Source organism: Mesoplodon mirus, assembly GCF_964341445.2.
Source record: "Mesoplodon mirus genome assembly, chromosome: 11".
In the NCBI taxonomy this organism is placed as follows: domain Eukaryota; kingdom Metazoa; phylum Chordata; class Mammalia; order Artiodactyla; family Ziphiidae; genus Mesoplodon; species Mesoplodon mirus.
Genome location: NC_138987.1, coordinates 41,274,734 through 41,290,849, shown reverse-complemented (window position 1 = coordinate 41,290,849; position 16,116 = coordinate 41,274,734). Strand labels below are relative to the sequence as shown.

At 51.0% G+C, this 16,116-nt stretch overlaps 1 protein-coding gene across 1 annotated transcript in view; it reads left to right on the top strand.

Moving 5' to 3' along the window:
* PHF21B (PHD finger protein 21B) overlaps positions 1 to 16,116 on the top strand; it is a 97,010-nt gene that overhangs the window by 64,211 nt on the left and 16,683 nt on the right. Inside the window, 4 exon segments of the mRNA XM_082635650.1 lie at positions 7,626 to 7,718; positions 9,740 to 10,127; positions 12,311 to 12,366; positions 12,369 to 12,554. Coding sequence (XP_082491776.1) covers positions 7,626 to 7,718; positions 9,740 to 10,127; positions 12,311 to 12,366; positions 12,369 to 12,554 — 723 coding nt within the window.

Here is a 16,116-nt window from a genome sequence, read left to right as displayed (position 1 = left end):
CTCCCCAAAGCCTGGGACTTCGGGCTTTGACCCAGGGAGTCATCCGTTCTTCCGTGTTCCTCCGGCTGCTGTGGCACAGAGGGCACCCCACACACGGTAAGGTGCTCCTTAAAGAGCCATCAGGCACCCCAAGTCCCTGGCAGTAGTATAAATGCCAGCCGTCGGGTTGGAGTCAGGCGGTATTTTAGTTCATGGAGTCAGCAAGCGAACCATCTTTGTGCTGTGAACATCCCGCAGGCGTTCAGTATTTCCCCCGTGGCGGGTCCTGTTTCTTGGTAACTGAGTATTTGAGAACGAGGTCAAAGTAAAGCTCCCCCTATCTTCCCCCCTACCCACTCCGACCTCGGGGGCTCTGCCCCCCCCAGAAGCCTCCACCCACCCCTCCCTCTCGTGGTCCCCTCCCTCCCGCTCCCTGATTGCGAATTTCTAAGGTGTGTGGACAGATGTCCCCGGTGTCCCAAGTCAGGAGAGAGGACTGAGCGCCGACCTGCGGTGAAGGCTTAGAACCACAGATGGTGGCATCCACAAGACAGGCGGACCACAGCAAAAGAGGTACCCAGAGAAGAATCCATATGGAAACACACAGGACACAGGCGCCCACGTGGATGCCAGAGAATGGAGTAGCTGGTACAAAAACACAGCCGGAAATGGACACACAGCAACCCTCATGCCTTTCCGTGCAGAGACACACGGACTGGAAAAACACACAGACGGCACACGCCCCTCGTCCGGAGGGCTTGATTGGGCATCTTAGCCAGAAGGGAGTCCCCAGGGAAAGCAGCTTTGTGCCTGTTCTCTGGCTCCTGTAGGTGTTGGGCATGGATTTGCTCTTGTGTTCCTGGGGCCCTGGAATCTCTGGCTACCTGTCACCTGTGCAGGGATCCCTGCACCCAGGGGACCACACAGCTCCGCTCACTGATGGAGTGAAGTGCCCGTGTGGGCCTTTCATCACGGAACCTGCTGGATGGACAGGCCAGCTTCTTCTCATCCTGTGGTCCCCAGGTTGATGGAATCGTCTGGAAGCTTGTGAGTCAAATGGCGCTCCCTTCGTGCCTGCCTCTCACCTGCCCAGGTCTGGGCCGGGGCCCAGGGGTTGTGATGCCGATGAGACAGCAGGTCCAGGGGAGGGAGAGGGCACAGCCTTCCTTGCGCATCCCTTTGTAGAAGCCGGGCAGAGCCTTTAAAATGGGCATTGGGCAGGGCTCACTGAGCGGTGCTGGAGGGGGACTGAAAACGGCACTGTGGATTGAGACGCTTCCTCTTAAAGTGACCGCGTCTGTTTGGATGCTCTCTGCCTTGCATATAAAGCTCTGTTCCAACAAACGTCCACAGTGAATTTCCAGTTAAATGTGGATAATTTGGCTTTATGCAGAGAGGCAAGCAGCTGGCTGGAAGGACGTGAACCTCAGAGTTTTGCCCACTTTAGGGCAGGTGGAAAATTCTAGAGGAGGGAGGAACCATCCCATCATAATCAGGAGAAGCAGCTCTGTGGGTGGTGGGCCTCTGCTGTGTCATTTGGAGAAGGATGACACTCATTCCAGGGACAGAGAGCTATAAGGGGGGAAGTAGGGGGGTTATTTTTAGCAGCTTTGTTAGAATAATGTATACAATAAATTGTCATATTTAAAGTGTGCAAGATGTTTGACATAGGTCTACACCTGTGAAACCATCACCGGAATCAAGACAGTAAACACACCCTTGACCCCCAAAAAGTTCCCTGTGTCTTTGATCCCTTCCTCCGATCCCCTCATCTCCACACAACCTCTGATCCCTTTAGATGAGTTTGCATTTTCTGGAATTTCATATAAATGGCATCATACAATAGTAAGTCCTTTTTTTTGTCATGCTCCATTCAGCAAAATTACTTTGAGATTCATCCACGTTGTGTGTATCAATTGCTTATTCCTTTTCTATTTCTGAGTCATATTCCATTGGGTGGATTTGCCACAGTTTGTTCATCTGTGGACCTGTTGATGAACATCTGGGCTGTTTCCAGTTTGGGCGATCACAAGTAGAGCTGCTGTAAACGTTCTGGAACAAGCCTCTGTGTGGGCGTGTGCTTTCATTTCTCTTGGGTAATGCCTAGGGGTAGAATGTTTTAGTTGGGACTGCTATAACAAAATACCACCCACTGGGGGTGGGGTGGGGCTTAAATAACAGACATTTATTCCTCACAGTTCTGGAAGGTGGGAGGTCCAAGATCAAGGTGCTGGCTGATTTGGTTTGCGGTGCAAACCCTCTTCCTAATTTGCAGATGGATGCTGTCTTTGTCCATTCTGGCTGCTATAACAAAATACCACAGACTGGGTGGTTACTGTAAACAGAAGTTTATTGCTCACAGTTCTAGAGGCCGGAAGTTGGAGATCAGGGTGCCAGCATGGTCAGGTAAAGGCTCTCTTTCCGGCTGCAGACTTCTTGGTGTATTCTTGCCTGGGGGAAGGAGCTAAGAGTCTCTGCAGCCTTTTTTATAGGCACGAGTCCCATTCATTTCACCAGGATTCCCCCCTCCTGGCTTAAGCACCTCCCAAAGGCCCTGCCTTCTAACATCATCACATTGAGAGTTAGGATTCCAACAAGCGAATTTTAGGGGGACACAAACGTTTAAACCATGGCAGGCTCCTTGCTGTGTCCTCACGTGGCAGAGAGAGAGGGGAAGCAAGGCCTCTTAGGTTTGTCCTCATGAAGACACTAATCCCATCGTGAGGACTCCACCCTCATGACCTGGTCACCCGCAAAGGCTCCATCTCCAAAAGCATCACACTGGGGATTAGCGTTTCAACATACAAGTCTTGGGGGGACGGACATCAACGTTCAGTCCATAGCATTAAATGTATATTTAACTTTCTGCGAAACTGCCAGACTGTTCCAGTGTGATTGCACTGCATTATGTTCCCAAGAGTAGTGTATGCACTGCTCCACATCCTCACCAGCTCTGGACTTGGTCAGCCTTTTTTATTGTAGCCGTCTGAATGGGTGCATAGTGGTGTCTTAGTGTGGTTTAATTCACATTTCTCTAACGAATGATGTTTAGTATCTTCATTTGCTTATTTGTCATCAGCATATCTTCTTTAGTGATGTGTTCTCTTCAGATCAGTTTTTAATTGGGTTGTTTGTTTTCCAGTTATTGGGTTTTGACAGTTGTTTTATACATTCTGGATACAAGTCCTTTATCAGATAGGTAACTTGCACATGTTTTTTCCCAGTCTGTGGCTCGTTTTTTCATTCTTTTAACACTGTCTTTCCAACGTCAGGAGTTTTAAATTTTTTGAAGTCTAGTGTATTAATTTGTCCTTATATGGATTATGCTTTTGGTGTTGTATCCAAGACACACACTGTGTGTGCCTAACCCACAGCCCCAAAGATTTTCTCCTGTGTTTTCTCCTAGAAATTTTACAGTTTTAGGCTTTACATTTAGGTTTCTGATCCATTTGGGTTTTTAAAAAAATATGTGAGACGTATGTCTTGTTTGTTTTTAATATATGAGTATCTACTTGTTCCAACACCATTTGTGAAACTATTGTCCTTTCTCCACTATGTTAATGGAATTTGCAGCCTTTGCTGAAAAATCAATTGACCATATATGTTTGAGTCTATTTTTGGACTCTGTTCAGTTCCATTGATCTATTATTTGCATAACTGAACACCTATACCACACTGTCTCGATTACTGTAGCTTTATAATAGGTCTTAAAGTTGGGAAATATAAGTCCTTCACTTTGTTTGTTTGATGTTGTTTTGGCTATTCTGGGTTCTTTGCATTTCCACATGCATTTAAAAAGGACCTTGTCATTTTCTACCCTTTTTGGGGTGTATTTTGATGGAGGCTGTATTGAAACCATAGGTCGATTTGGGGAGCATTTACACCTTAATAATACTGGCCTCTGATCCATGGTTATGGTATGTCTCTCTCTTTATGCAAGTCTTTTTAAACTTTCTCTCATCAGTGTTTGAAAGTTCTCAGTGTACAGCTCTTATACAGCTATTGTCATATTTATCCCTAAGTATTCCTCATTTCTTGATGCTGTTATAAATGGCAGGTAAACATTTTTTTTTAATTTCTAAATGTTCTTGCTAGTATATAGAAATACAATTGCTTTTTGTATGTTGAACTTGTATACCTACAACCTCACTAAGCTCAATTATTAGTTCTAACAGCCTTTTTTTGTAGATTCTGTCAGATTTTCTACGTAGTTGCTACCGCCATCTGCAGGGACAGTTTTATTTCTTCTTCCTAATCTGAAGGCCTTTTCTTTCTTTTTCTTGCCTTATTGCACTGGCTAGGACTTCTAGTCCAATGGCAACAGGAGTGGTAAGAGCACATCCCTACCTCATCCCTGATCTCAGTGGAAAAACATTCATCATTAAGTATGATGGTAGCTGTTCATTTTTTATAGATGCCTTTTATCAGGTTAAGGAAGTTAACCTTATTTCTTGCCTTATTGCACTGGCTAGGACTTCTAGTCCAATGGCAACAGGAGTGGTAAGAGAACATCCCTGCCTCATTCCTGATCTCAGTGGAAGAACATTCATCATTAAGTATGATGGTAGCTGTTCTTTTTTTTTTTTTTTTTTTTTTTGTGGTATGCAGTTCTCTCACTGTTGTGGCCTCTCCCATTGTGGAGCACAGGCTCCGGATGCGCAGGCTCAGCGGCCATGGCTCACGGGCCCAGCTGCTCCGCGGCGTGGGGGATCTTCCTGGACCTGGGCACGAACCCGCGTCCCCTGCATCGGCAGGTGGACCCCCAACCACTGCGCCACCAGGGAAGCCCTAGCTGTTCATTTTTTATAGATGCCTTTTATCAGGTTAAGGAAGTTACTTTCTCTTCCTAGTTTGCTGAAATTTTTTATCATGAATGGATGTTGAATTTTGTTCAGTGCTTTCTCTGCATACATTGAGATAACCATATCAATTTTTTCTTACTGATTTTCACATGGTGATGCAGCCTTGCATTCCTGGGATAAGTTCAACTCATTCAGGATGTATTATCCTTCATATTATTGCTGGGGGTGATTTGCTGACACTTTGTTAAGAATTTTGGCCTCTGAGTTCAAGAGAGAACCTCTCTGGTCACTGGTGGTTTGGCTGGCCCCAATTGAGAGATGCCTCTCCCCATCAGGCAGGCTCATGGGGTACAAACGTGGCCATGTGGAACCTCCCTTTCATCAGCTGTAGGTAGTGGTGATTCCTAGAAAAGGGACCTTAGGCAAACGGCACCCCAAAACACATCCTCTGTATTTGTGTGGGCCTGGAGTCCCTGGGAGCGTGTCATCTCCCATCTCCACATCCTAAATATCCACCCTGCTGCAGTTGTGGCCATCCCATCATGCACTGGAAAGAGCCCTGACTCGGAGGCTGAGATTTGAGTGTGTGTTGGGGTGAGCCCTGGTCATGGCCCCTCCTGAGTTAGCACAGTGGGGACATATATCAAGGGCCCAAAATAGTCCTACCTTTTAAAATTTCTACCCATTGATGGACTTCCCTGGTGGTGCAGTGGTTAAGAAGCCGCCTGCCAATGCAGAGGACACGGGTTCAATCCCTGGTCTGGGAAGATCCCACATGCTGCGGAGCAGCTAAGCCCGTGTGCCACAACTACTAAGCCTGTGCTCTAGATCCTGGGAGCCACAACTACTGAGCCCAAGTGCCACAACTACGGAAGCCTGCGCACCCTAGAGCCTGTGAGCTGAAAGTACTGAGCCCACGTGCTGCAACTACTGAAGCCCACACGCCTAGAGCCCGTGCTCCGCAAGAAGAGAAGCCACCCCAATGAGAAGCCCCCGCTCACTGCAACTAGAAAAAAGCCCGCGTGCAGCAGCGAAGACCCAGTGCAGACTAACTAACTCACTAAATTAATTAATTAATAAAATTCCTACCCATTGATTGCTGTTTTCAGACGCTGTCCTACAGAAATACTTTGTGATGTGGAAATGGCTTTATCCATAGAGATGTATATTGTACCACTGTTTATTAATCGGAAAAGGATGGGAATAAAACCCAAATTCCTAGGAGGATGGGATTGGCTGAGGAATAGCATGATGTCTGCTGAATGAAAGACCATATAACCATTAAAGGAGTGATTTATGGAGATTGTAACAACTTCAGGAACCCTTACATGTGTCCTTAAGTACAAGTAGAGACACAGGTTACACATCACATTCTGTTTGGTGTGACTGGTGCTGTGTCTTTGGGTAAAATGAGGGTGGATTCCACTCTGGGGAAATGAGGAAAGACAAGTCCAAGGAAACCGGGAAGGAAGGAAACTCCAACTTTAGCATGATTTTTTTCTTAATAAACCTTCGCTTGTTCTTTCTTTCTTTTTTTTTTTTTTTTTTCTCTACACGGGCCTCTCACTGTTGTGGCCTCTCCCGTTGTGGAGCACAGGCTCCGGACGCGCAGGCTCGGCGGCCATGGCTCACGGGCCCAGCCGCTCTGCGGCATGTGGGATCTTCCCGGACCGGGGCATGAACCCGTGTCCCCTGCATCGGCAGGCGGACTCTCAACCACTGAACCACCAGGGAAGCCCCCCTTCGCTGGTTCTTATTAGTAGCCTCCTTTATTTTGTCAAGATATACATCATGGGGGCTTCCCTGGTGGCACAGTGGTTGAGAGTCCGCCTGCCGATGCAGGGGACACGGGTTCGTGCCCCGGTCCGGGAAGATCCCACATGCCGCGGAGCTGCTGGGCCCGTGAGCCATGGCCGCCGAGCCTGCGCGTCCAGAGCCTGTGCTCCGCAACGGGAGAGGCCACAACAGTGAGAGGCCCACGTACCGCAAAAAAAAAAAAAAAAAGATATACATCATGTTTACTAAATAACCTGTCCTGAAATTTGGCAGGATTATTGACGTCACAACTATAGGCAGATTGAGCTATGTGTACTCTGTAAACTTAATGTGATTTTTATAAATCTAATAAACTCCTTATTCTCCCTTCTCTGTCTTTCCTGCTCTATTCTCTCTCCCTCTTCTCTGTCTCTCAGACTTTCTCCTTCCTTCATTTTCTTTCTGCCCCTTCCTCCCTCCTTTTCATTTTGCATGTTTGTATGTTCATAGGTCAAATAAAATAACAAAAAATGTTTGCAGGGAATCAATATGAAAAAAATACAAACAGGTTACAGAATTCCACATACAGCTATAGAGAAAATGTACTTGAAAGGAAGCTAGGGCTTCCCTGGTGGCACAGTGGTTGGGAGTCTGCCTGCCGATGCGGGGGACACGGGTTCGTGCCCCGGTCCGGGAGGATCCCATGTGCCGCGGAGTGGCTGGGCCCGTGGGCCATGGCTGCTGGGCCTGCGCGTCTGGAGCCTGTGCTCCGCGAGGGGAGAGGCCACAACAGTGAGAGGCCTGCGTACCGCAAAAAAAAAAAAAGAAAAAAAGGAAGCTAATGTGAGACAGTGATAGTTTTCCGGGGATGCCATTCTCTTTCTTTTTCTGGTTTCCAAAATTTCTTGCATGATACATATTACTTTCATGATTTAAAAGCTTACCATTAAGAGAGGAAAGCAGAGTTCACTGTCTCCAAGGCACCCCTGCGCCGCCAGGCTGGGGAGAGTCGCCGGGTCCCAGCTGGGTGGGGTCGCGTGAGTCCCGGTGCCATGTCCTGTCTCAGTGCCGCCCTCCTCTGTCTTCCAGGCTTTGGGAACCATCACTGCAGTGCCTGTCACGGGTCCTCAGGTGAGCTCCTTGCAGAGGTTGGCCGGGCAAGGAGCGGCAGTGCTACCTCAGGTAAGCAGCCTGCGGGTGGGCCCCGGGCTGTCTGTCTGTCTGTCTGTCCACAGCCCCTCAGCAGTGAGGTTTAGGTGAGCCCTGAGCTGGGTGTGACGTCGTGGGAGTCCCTTTCCTCTCCTGCCTCCTCTGCCTGCCCTTCAGAGGAGGTGTTTGGACCAGACCCAGTTTTTCACACAGTGAGGAATTGAGAAATCAATTTAGTGGGTCATGACCAGGATTTTTTTTTTAATGGAATAAACTAGGCTGGACTAGAAGACAGCAGAAAATACCAAGACGCATCATAAGCACTTTTTCGTGAACAATTTTTTTCTGGACTGGATCATGACGTAATGGAGATTTTTTTATATATAAATTTATTGATTGATTGATTATTTTTGGCTGCATTGGGTCTTCGTTGCTGCACGTGGGCTTTCTCTAGTTGTGATGAACAGGAGCTACTCTGCGTTGCGACGCATGGGCTTCTTATTGCAGTGGCTTCTCTTGTTTCGGAGCACGGGCTCTAGGCGTGCAGGCTCAGTAGTTGTGGCATGTGGGCTCAGTAGTTGCGGCTCGCGGGCTCTAGAGCACAGGCTCAGTAGTTGTGGTGCACGGGCTTAGTTGCTCCGCAGCATGTGGGGTCTTCCCAGTCCAGGGCTCGAACCCGTGTCCCCTGCATAGCAGGCAGATTCTTAACCACTGCACCACCAAGGAAGTCCTAATGGAGATTTTTGAATATGGGTCACAGTCAAAAAAGTGTTAGAAACTCTGGACAAAAGGGTGCATTTCAGGAGACAGCGCAGACGCCAGGCCATAGGCCTGGGTTCCAGCCAGGGTCCCCCGCTGGGCTCTGCACTTTGGGCAAGTCATCTGGGCTGCGTCTCCTCGTCTTCAGAGAGGGTGGTGCCAGTGCCTCCCTGGCGGCCGTGAGGACTGAATCGGGGCACAAAGCCTTTGTAGCCAGGCCTGGTCTGGAGCAGAAGCCTGCTGGGTACCGCCCAGTATGCAGCTTTGCGGGGCACCTGCTGCTGAGCTGAGAGGGGCTGCCAGCTGCACAGGCGACAACGGCTCCTGCCTGTCCTGGGGCTGCAGGCCTGGGCAGATGCCCCCAGCTCGAGGACAGTGAGGGGCGGCTGCCCTGGGCCCTCTTGTCCTTGTGGCAGCCTCGCTGAATGCCCACCTGTGCTGAATTAGACAGGATCCTGTCCCCAAGAGGCTCAGATTCCAGGAGGGGGACAGACAGAGAATCAGACGATTTGAACCCAGAGTGATTGGCCTGAATCAGAAAGATTCACGGGGGCTATGGGAGCCTTGAGGAGGCTCATAGCCTGCCTGGGGGTCAGGGAGGGCTTCCTGGAGGAGATGGTGCTAGAAGCAGGGCTCTGAGGGTAGGAAGTCTTGCTAGTCCAAGGTGGAGGCAGGCTTCAGGGGACGAGCACCCCAGAAGGATACTGGAGCATGAGGACACGGGGGTGAGAAAAGGAGGCAGGTGGCAGTGGGGAGACCGGAACCGCAGGGCTGGTGCCACTGGAAGGGGAAGTGGGAGTGGACATAGCACTGGAGACGTCAGCAGAGGCCTTCTGGGGACCTTGGATATGGAGTAAAATGGAGCTGAGCTTTGCCCGTCAGTGACTTGATGGCTGTGAGGAGCTACGGAAGGCTTTTGAGCAAAAGGGAGGGTCAGGACTGGGCTCCAAGGAAAGGCTTCTGCTCAAGGTCAGTGCTGTTTTCCTAGGAGTTTTCACTCCCACGTACACCCCTCAACTGTAAAAGTCCAAGGGCCACCTCTCCCTCTGCTCCAATATATGCGTGCACACACACGCACACAGGCACACACACCCACGACCAGAGCCCCCGGGCCAGTCAGTGCACGCCCAGGGCCTGGGCAGCCTTGGCAGGTCCATGGTTTCTCCGCTGCCATCTCCTCACCTCTAACGTGGGAGTCCCTGACCAGGTCATGTCTGTGCCCCTGTCATCTGCCGTGGCTGTCATCACCCCGTCTGTGTGTCTATCTGACTGTGCCACTGTCCCTCCCTCCCCAGGTTAGGCCAAAGACTCTGATTCCAGACAGCCTCCCCATCACCCCGGGCCGGGACCGGCCACCCAAGCAGCCCCCAACCTTCCAGAAGGCCACCGTGGTCAGTATCAAGAACCCCAGCCCAGCCCTTCCCACTGCCAACAACACCGTGAGCCATGTGCCAACGCCTAGCAGCCAGCCTCGTGCCCTCGCTGCGCCTGCCACCGTCACCTCTCCTCTGAGCAGTGCTGGGGTAGCCTATGCCCTCATCTCCACCGCCCCCAGCAATGCCAACGCCATGGCCCCCAGCACCGCCGTGTCCGTGGTCAGCGACAGCGTCAAAGTCCAGCCCCTCCTCATCAGTGCCGACAACAAGGTGAGGGTGCCTGCGGGCAGGCTCCCCGAGGGGCCAGGTGAAGGGGGCCTGGGCAGAATGAATGACCAGATGGCAGAACGATTAGGTGGCCAAAGGAATGGAGTGTGAACAGAGGACTGAATGAACAGCGTGGGAATGAACAGTAAGTGAATGAATCAGTGCGTGAATGGGGGGGTGGGGGTGGGGCGTGTACCAGTGAATGAATAAATCAGTGGTAGAATGAATGGTGTGTGAATGAGGGTGTGGATGAATGAATGAATTGGCGTGGGAATAATGGGGGTACAAGGGAATGAATATGTGAGCAAAAGACTGTGGCTGAATGAATTAATACCAGTAGGAAAAGAATGATTGGTCGATGGATGAATTACTTCACTTGTTGGAATAATTAATTAATAAAATGTGTGGCCAAGTGGACAACTGGAAGAGTCTCTGCCAACGGAGGGAGATAGTCAAGGACTTTTTGGACCCTGGGTGCCTGAACGGAATAGCTATGATTTTGTTGCCAAGATTTAAAACTAAGATCCTCTTCCTGTTCCCCTCTGAGCTCCTTGATGATTGTGTCAGGTGTTTGGGGCTGCACAGGAGGTTCCATTTCCTCTCTTTGGTCTCTTTTCCTCTGTTTCCAATTCAGGGTCCACCAGGCTGCCCCTCTCTTGCTTATGGCCCGTGTCCCCTACTTCCCAGCCCTAGTGTCAGCCACTCTCCTGCAGCCGTATGTTATTGCACTCAGTATATTTCTGGGTATGTTTTTGAGCTCTCCCACTTATGGACAGTATCCCCAAGGATTCTCCAAGCCTAAAGAATTATCGCCAGCCAGGGTCGGATGGCAAGTTCCAGTGAGGAAACGTGCACCCCAGGATGGTACCTGGTCCAGAGGGGGTGCTTAGCAGACGTTTGTTGGTTGAGTGTGCTTTTTTCACTGCAACCTCACTAGCATTCAGTGTTGTCATTTTTAAATGCTTTTTGCTCCTTTAGTTGATGCAAACAGATGCTGGTCGTGGAAAGTGGAATTCCTTTGGTTAGTATTGAACTTGAAGGTTTCCCTGTACTTTTCAAGAATCCTGTCTCCTTCCATGTGACTCATCTGAGGATATTCTTTGCCCTTTTTCTGCGGGGGATCTTACTGTTTTCTTCCCATGAATATAAAAAGGGAGGATTTTTTTCCATCCAGAGAATTCTGGGATTTCAAAATTATGTTACAAAGAAGAACAGAGTCCTTTCCCTTAAGCCAGCAGAAAAATGGGATGCATTTTCTCTTCATGTGTAAGAGCTTCAAATTCACAAGTCACAGAAAACGAAAAAAAAAAAAAAAAAAAAGTCTGCTGCAAGTATCCGAGAAAAAAATTCACAAGTCACTATGTGTTCTTAGGAGGGAAAAACAGTTCGAGTCAGTCCTGGTTGAGGCCAGACCCAGGGCTGCTCCTGGTAAATTCTTTTACCTAGATCCATGAAAAAGAACGATTCTTTCCCAATTCAATGTCCAAAAAAGTAAATAAGCTAGATGATTCACAGGTGAAGGCAATTGTGGCCTAGGGAGAGGCCGGGCAGCAGAAGTCAATCTCAAACTTCTCAGCTCCAGGCACCTCACCCCAACCAATGAGACCTGCACCCCATGAGGACCGCTGGATCGGGGCTGCTCTGCCTGATGCTGAGTGGGGTCTAGACTCCTCTCCCCCTCTCCATCCCCCCAGGATTGGCAGGGCCCCTCAGAGTGAGCAAAACGGGACCTCCTTTCTCCCACCTGCCCGAACCCCCAGGCCAGGTTTGAGCACCTCAGAAACAGTGGCCTGGGTGTGTGGGGGTGGGTGGGGCAGGGCAGGCAGCCATACAGACCCGGGAAGGGTCCCAGCCCCTCTGCTACCTAACCTGATGACCTCAGGCAGGGAGCAGGTCTGAGCCCTCTCAGCCTCAGTTTCCCTGCATGTGAGCTGGGGAGAAAGAAACCAACCTGCCTTGAGTTCTTGCCACCTGAATCTTCACAGCCGGCCTGGAAGTAGGTATTGCGAAGGTGTGACTGATAAGGAAGCGGAGGCTCAGAGATGTGCAGTGGCCTCCCTGAGGGCACACAGCCGGGGGACAATAGCACAGGAGTGGACCCAGGCCTTCTGGTTCCTAAACCAGGACCGATTCTCGTGCAGACTCTCCTTGGGGTGCAGGCACCCCGTGGACTGGAGAGGTGGGTGCAGGCCTCCTCGTTCCTCTGTGATCGCGCCATTCGAGGCCCTGTGCCCGTCTGGGGCGGACACACCTGGCCCTGGGCTCTGTGTGCCTGCCCTCCCTGGGCCCTCCAGTTCCCCCCCTCACCCCTCTGCCCCGTCTCCAGGTCATCATCATTCAGCCTCAAGTGCAGACGCAGCCCGAGAGCACGGCGGAGTCGCGGCCGCCCACAGAGGAGCCATCTCAGGGAGCTCAGGCCACCAAAAAGAAGAAGGAAGACCGGCCCCCGAGCCAGGAGAACCCCGAGGTGGGTGGCTGTGGTCTGGGGGCCGCTGTAGGACACGGCTGCCCAGGGAGTGGGGATGGGCCTCACTCTGACAAGCCCAGAGCACAGCCGCCCTGGGCAGTGGGAGCTCCAGGCAGCACTGGCCCAGTGAGCCGAGGTCTCAGCCTTTGTGTGTCCCGGATTTGCTGCCCGAGCGGCAGCGTGGGGCAGTGGTTAGCACCAACCGTAGACCAGACTGCCTGGATTTGCATCCCAGCGCAGGTGTGGCGGGGTGCACGGGGGTGGGGAGCAGATCGCGTCTGTTTCCTCATCTGTGAGGATGGCACAGGTGAGTCTGCCTTCCTGGCGGCGTTTTTGAGAGGATCCCACGAGTCAGTGTCTGCCGAGGCCCCAGAACAGTGCCTGGGCACTGCTGGCTGTTACCCACCACCCCAAGCCCCCGCTGTCACCACCCGTCCCCCTGTCCTCAGGACCCTCCGTCCAGGGGACAGCGCTGCTCTTGGCACATGTGGCCCTAAAGCAGCCCTGCTCCTCCCTCCACCCCACTGTTCACTGAATGTCTGAAGGTGGCACAGCAGGACCCTGAATGCCTTAAACATCAGCTCTTTGTGGAATTTTTGGTCACAGCAAGCGACATCCTTGTGTTCCTGCTTGCATCCTCAGCCATCCTGGGCCCAAATCACCACCCCCTGGGCCTTTCTCCATGTGACTGCCCCTGCCTAGCCCCCATTTCTCTCCCTATTGACTGGTTTATCTTACAAGATTCCCTTCAGAAACCATCTCCTCCAGGCAGCCTTCCCTGACCACCCATCCCCAGCAGGCAGAAGAGATCCCTCTGGGCTCCTCCAGTTCCTTCTGATTCTTTTTATCAAAGTGCTGTCATCCAAAGAAGTCATTCATCCATTCATTTGTCAATCGTGTCTTAGCCTTTGCTGCAGGCCAGGCTCTGGGCTGAGGGTGGAGACACTGAGACGGGGCAGATGTAGTTCATCCTGGCTCTAGGGAAACTCACTCCTACTGGCAGACACAGGCACGGCCACTAGGACTTGAACTTGGGTTAAAAAAATGTCAGGTGTCAGAGAGTTACAGATTCTGAGCTGTGAGATCCAGGGAGAAGGAGAGAGCCGTGTTTCCATGTGGAAGGACTGCGGAAGGCCTTGCAGGGGAGGGGCACAATCGAAGGGACCAGGGGAACAGGTGGGGTTTCAGTAAAAGAGCAAGAGGCAGGGGGAGGGCACTGCCTGGGCAGAGGGGAAAGGACTCAGCACTCCCAGGAAAGTCAGCTGGTCTGTTTGGACCGTGGGTAGCATGTGTGCGTGAGAATTTCTAGACATGGGGTTAAAGATAGACATCGGAGCCCAATCCTGGACGACCCGATGCATGCTGCCGAGGTGGAACTGGATTCCTTGGGTAGTGGGGAGCCATGGAATATCTTTGAGCATGAGAGTGACTTGGTTATTGTGCTTTGACATGTCTAGAAAGCCTGCTGGGAATTCATAGAGTCGACCAGTCACCGAGGCTGAGATGGAGCCAGTCTCCTCTGTGGCCTCAGGCCCATTTCTGTCTCAAGAGAGACAACGCGTTCCATTTGGTGGCAGTGCATGAGCCCCTACCGTATGCGGGGTGAGGCCTGGGGCCAGCTCGCAGCTCAGGCTCCCATGAGCACCCTTCTGTCCTCCCATGGGGTTTGCTGCACCCTTAATTTTCGGGAAGGTTTTCTGGGTACATTTTCTTTGTTCTTTCAAAGTATATCTTAGTCAATTATTGTGCATTTATACAATTAGTATAATTACATCTAATTACATAATTAGTGTAAATACGTGTAATGACTTAAATAGAACTTGCAATTACAACACGTCCTGGTGTAAAAATCCTTATTAAAGTTGCTTTCAGAAGAGGGCTGGGAGCAGTCGTGCTGCACAGACGCGGGTTTCGTGGCGGCCTTTGAACCTGTTCGTGAAGAATCTAAGTCAGGAGCGCTTGAGGCCAGAGCAGCAGCTGCCCCAGAAACTTCACCCGCTGAGCCAGGCGCGGGCTCAGGGGTCCTGGGGTGGGGCGTGGATTTGGGGTAAAGAGACACTGACGGTTGTTTGTAAGGCTCAGCTGTACGGTGGCTTCTGGGGTAGCGGCTGTCGAAGTCTCAGTGTCCATACACCCCACACGCACAGCACCTCTGAGCCCGCAGGCACCTGTGAGATGAGATGAGATGATAGTGCCCGCCCAAGGCATCGAAGGGACCCGCGCAGTGAGCCCACCTCTCTGCCGAGTGAGCCTTCATAGCTAACTGCGCTTCCTCCCCTTCTCTCCCGCATCCTCCCAGCAGCTCTGCGAAGTAGGTGGGGCAGGAATTACAGTGTTCATTGTACAAAGGAGGAGGCGGGCTGAGAGAGGCCAGCGTGTCCGCCACTCGACCCAGACAGAACTGGGGCTCCAGGCTTCTGCCCCAGGCCCCATAGGCTCCTTCTTGTCGCAAGTCCTCTACCTTCTTTAGGACAGAGCCTGCCCTTTTCTGTGCTACTCATTATCCTGGCCTCGGGCAGCATCTGTCCCAGCTGGTCACCCTCAGATTAGCACGTGCCCTGTGGAATGACAGCCAGAGCAGGAGTTCCAGCCCTGTTCCAGCCCTGCCACACGCCAGCCCCGGCCGCCTCTCTGGGCAAGACCTGTGCACACGGATGCTCCCTCCTTCCACGCCATCCCTGCTGCCACAGCCCCGGTTCCTGCCCTGGCCCTGCCCAGGCTCCCAACCCCTAGATGGGTTCTTCTGCAGCTAGAAGGATCTTTCTGCAATCCAGAAATAATCAAGTCACCCGTCTTCTTTTTAAAAAAATTCTTCCATTTAGAATTTATTGAGATGTAATTGGCATATTACATGGTATAAGTTCAAGGTGTGCAACATAATGATTTGATATATGTATATATTGCAAAATGATCACATGGGTAATTGTAGTTAACGCATCCATCACCTCACATGGTTACTTATTTTTTGTGTGATGAGCACTTTTAAAATCTACTCCTGCAACTTTCAAATTTACAAGACAGTATTGTTAACTTCAGTCCAATGCTGTACAGTACTTATTTATCATATAACTGGAAATCTGTAGCTTTTGACTACCTTCACCCATTTCCCCCAAGCTCCACCTGCTGCCACTGGCAACCACCAATTTGTTCTCTGTTGCTAAGAGTTCATTTTTTTAAGATTCCATGTATAAGTGAAATCATAGAGCATTTGTGTTTCTCTGTTTGCCTTATTTCTCTCAGCATAATGCCTTCAAGTTTCATCCATATCATCAGAAATGGCAGGGTCTCCTCAATTTTGTATTGGTCACCCCCTTTCTTGAAACCCATCAGAGCACAGCCCCCATTGGGATGGCTTTGAGTTCTCGCTTGGACCATACCTCTCTGCCGCAAACCCTCAGCAACAACAGATAGCATGCAGGAAGAACCAGTAGTAAAGATGTAGCTGTGCATCACCGTGTCCCAGAAACACAGGCAGTGAGCACGACGGATACTCCAGACTGTGGCCCCCAGGTTCAGAATCAGATGAGGGTGACCAGGCAGCTCCCAAGGGGCAGTGGGTCCC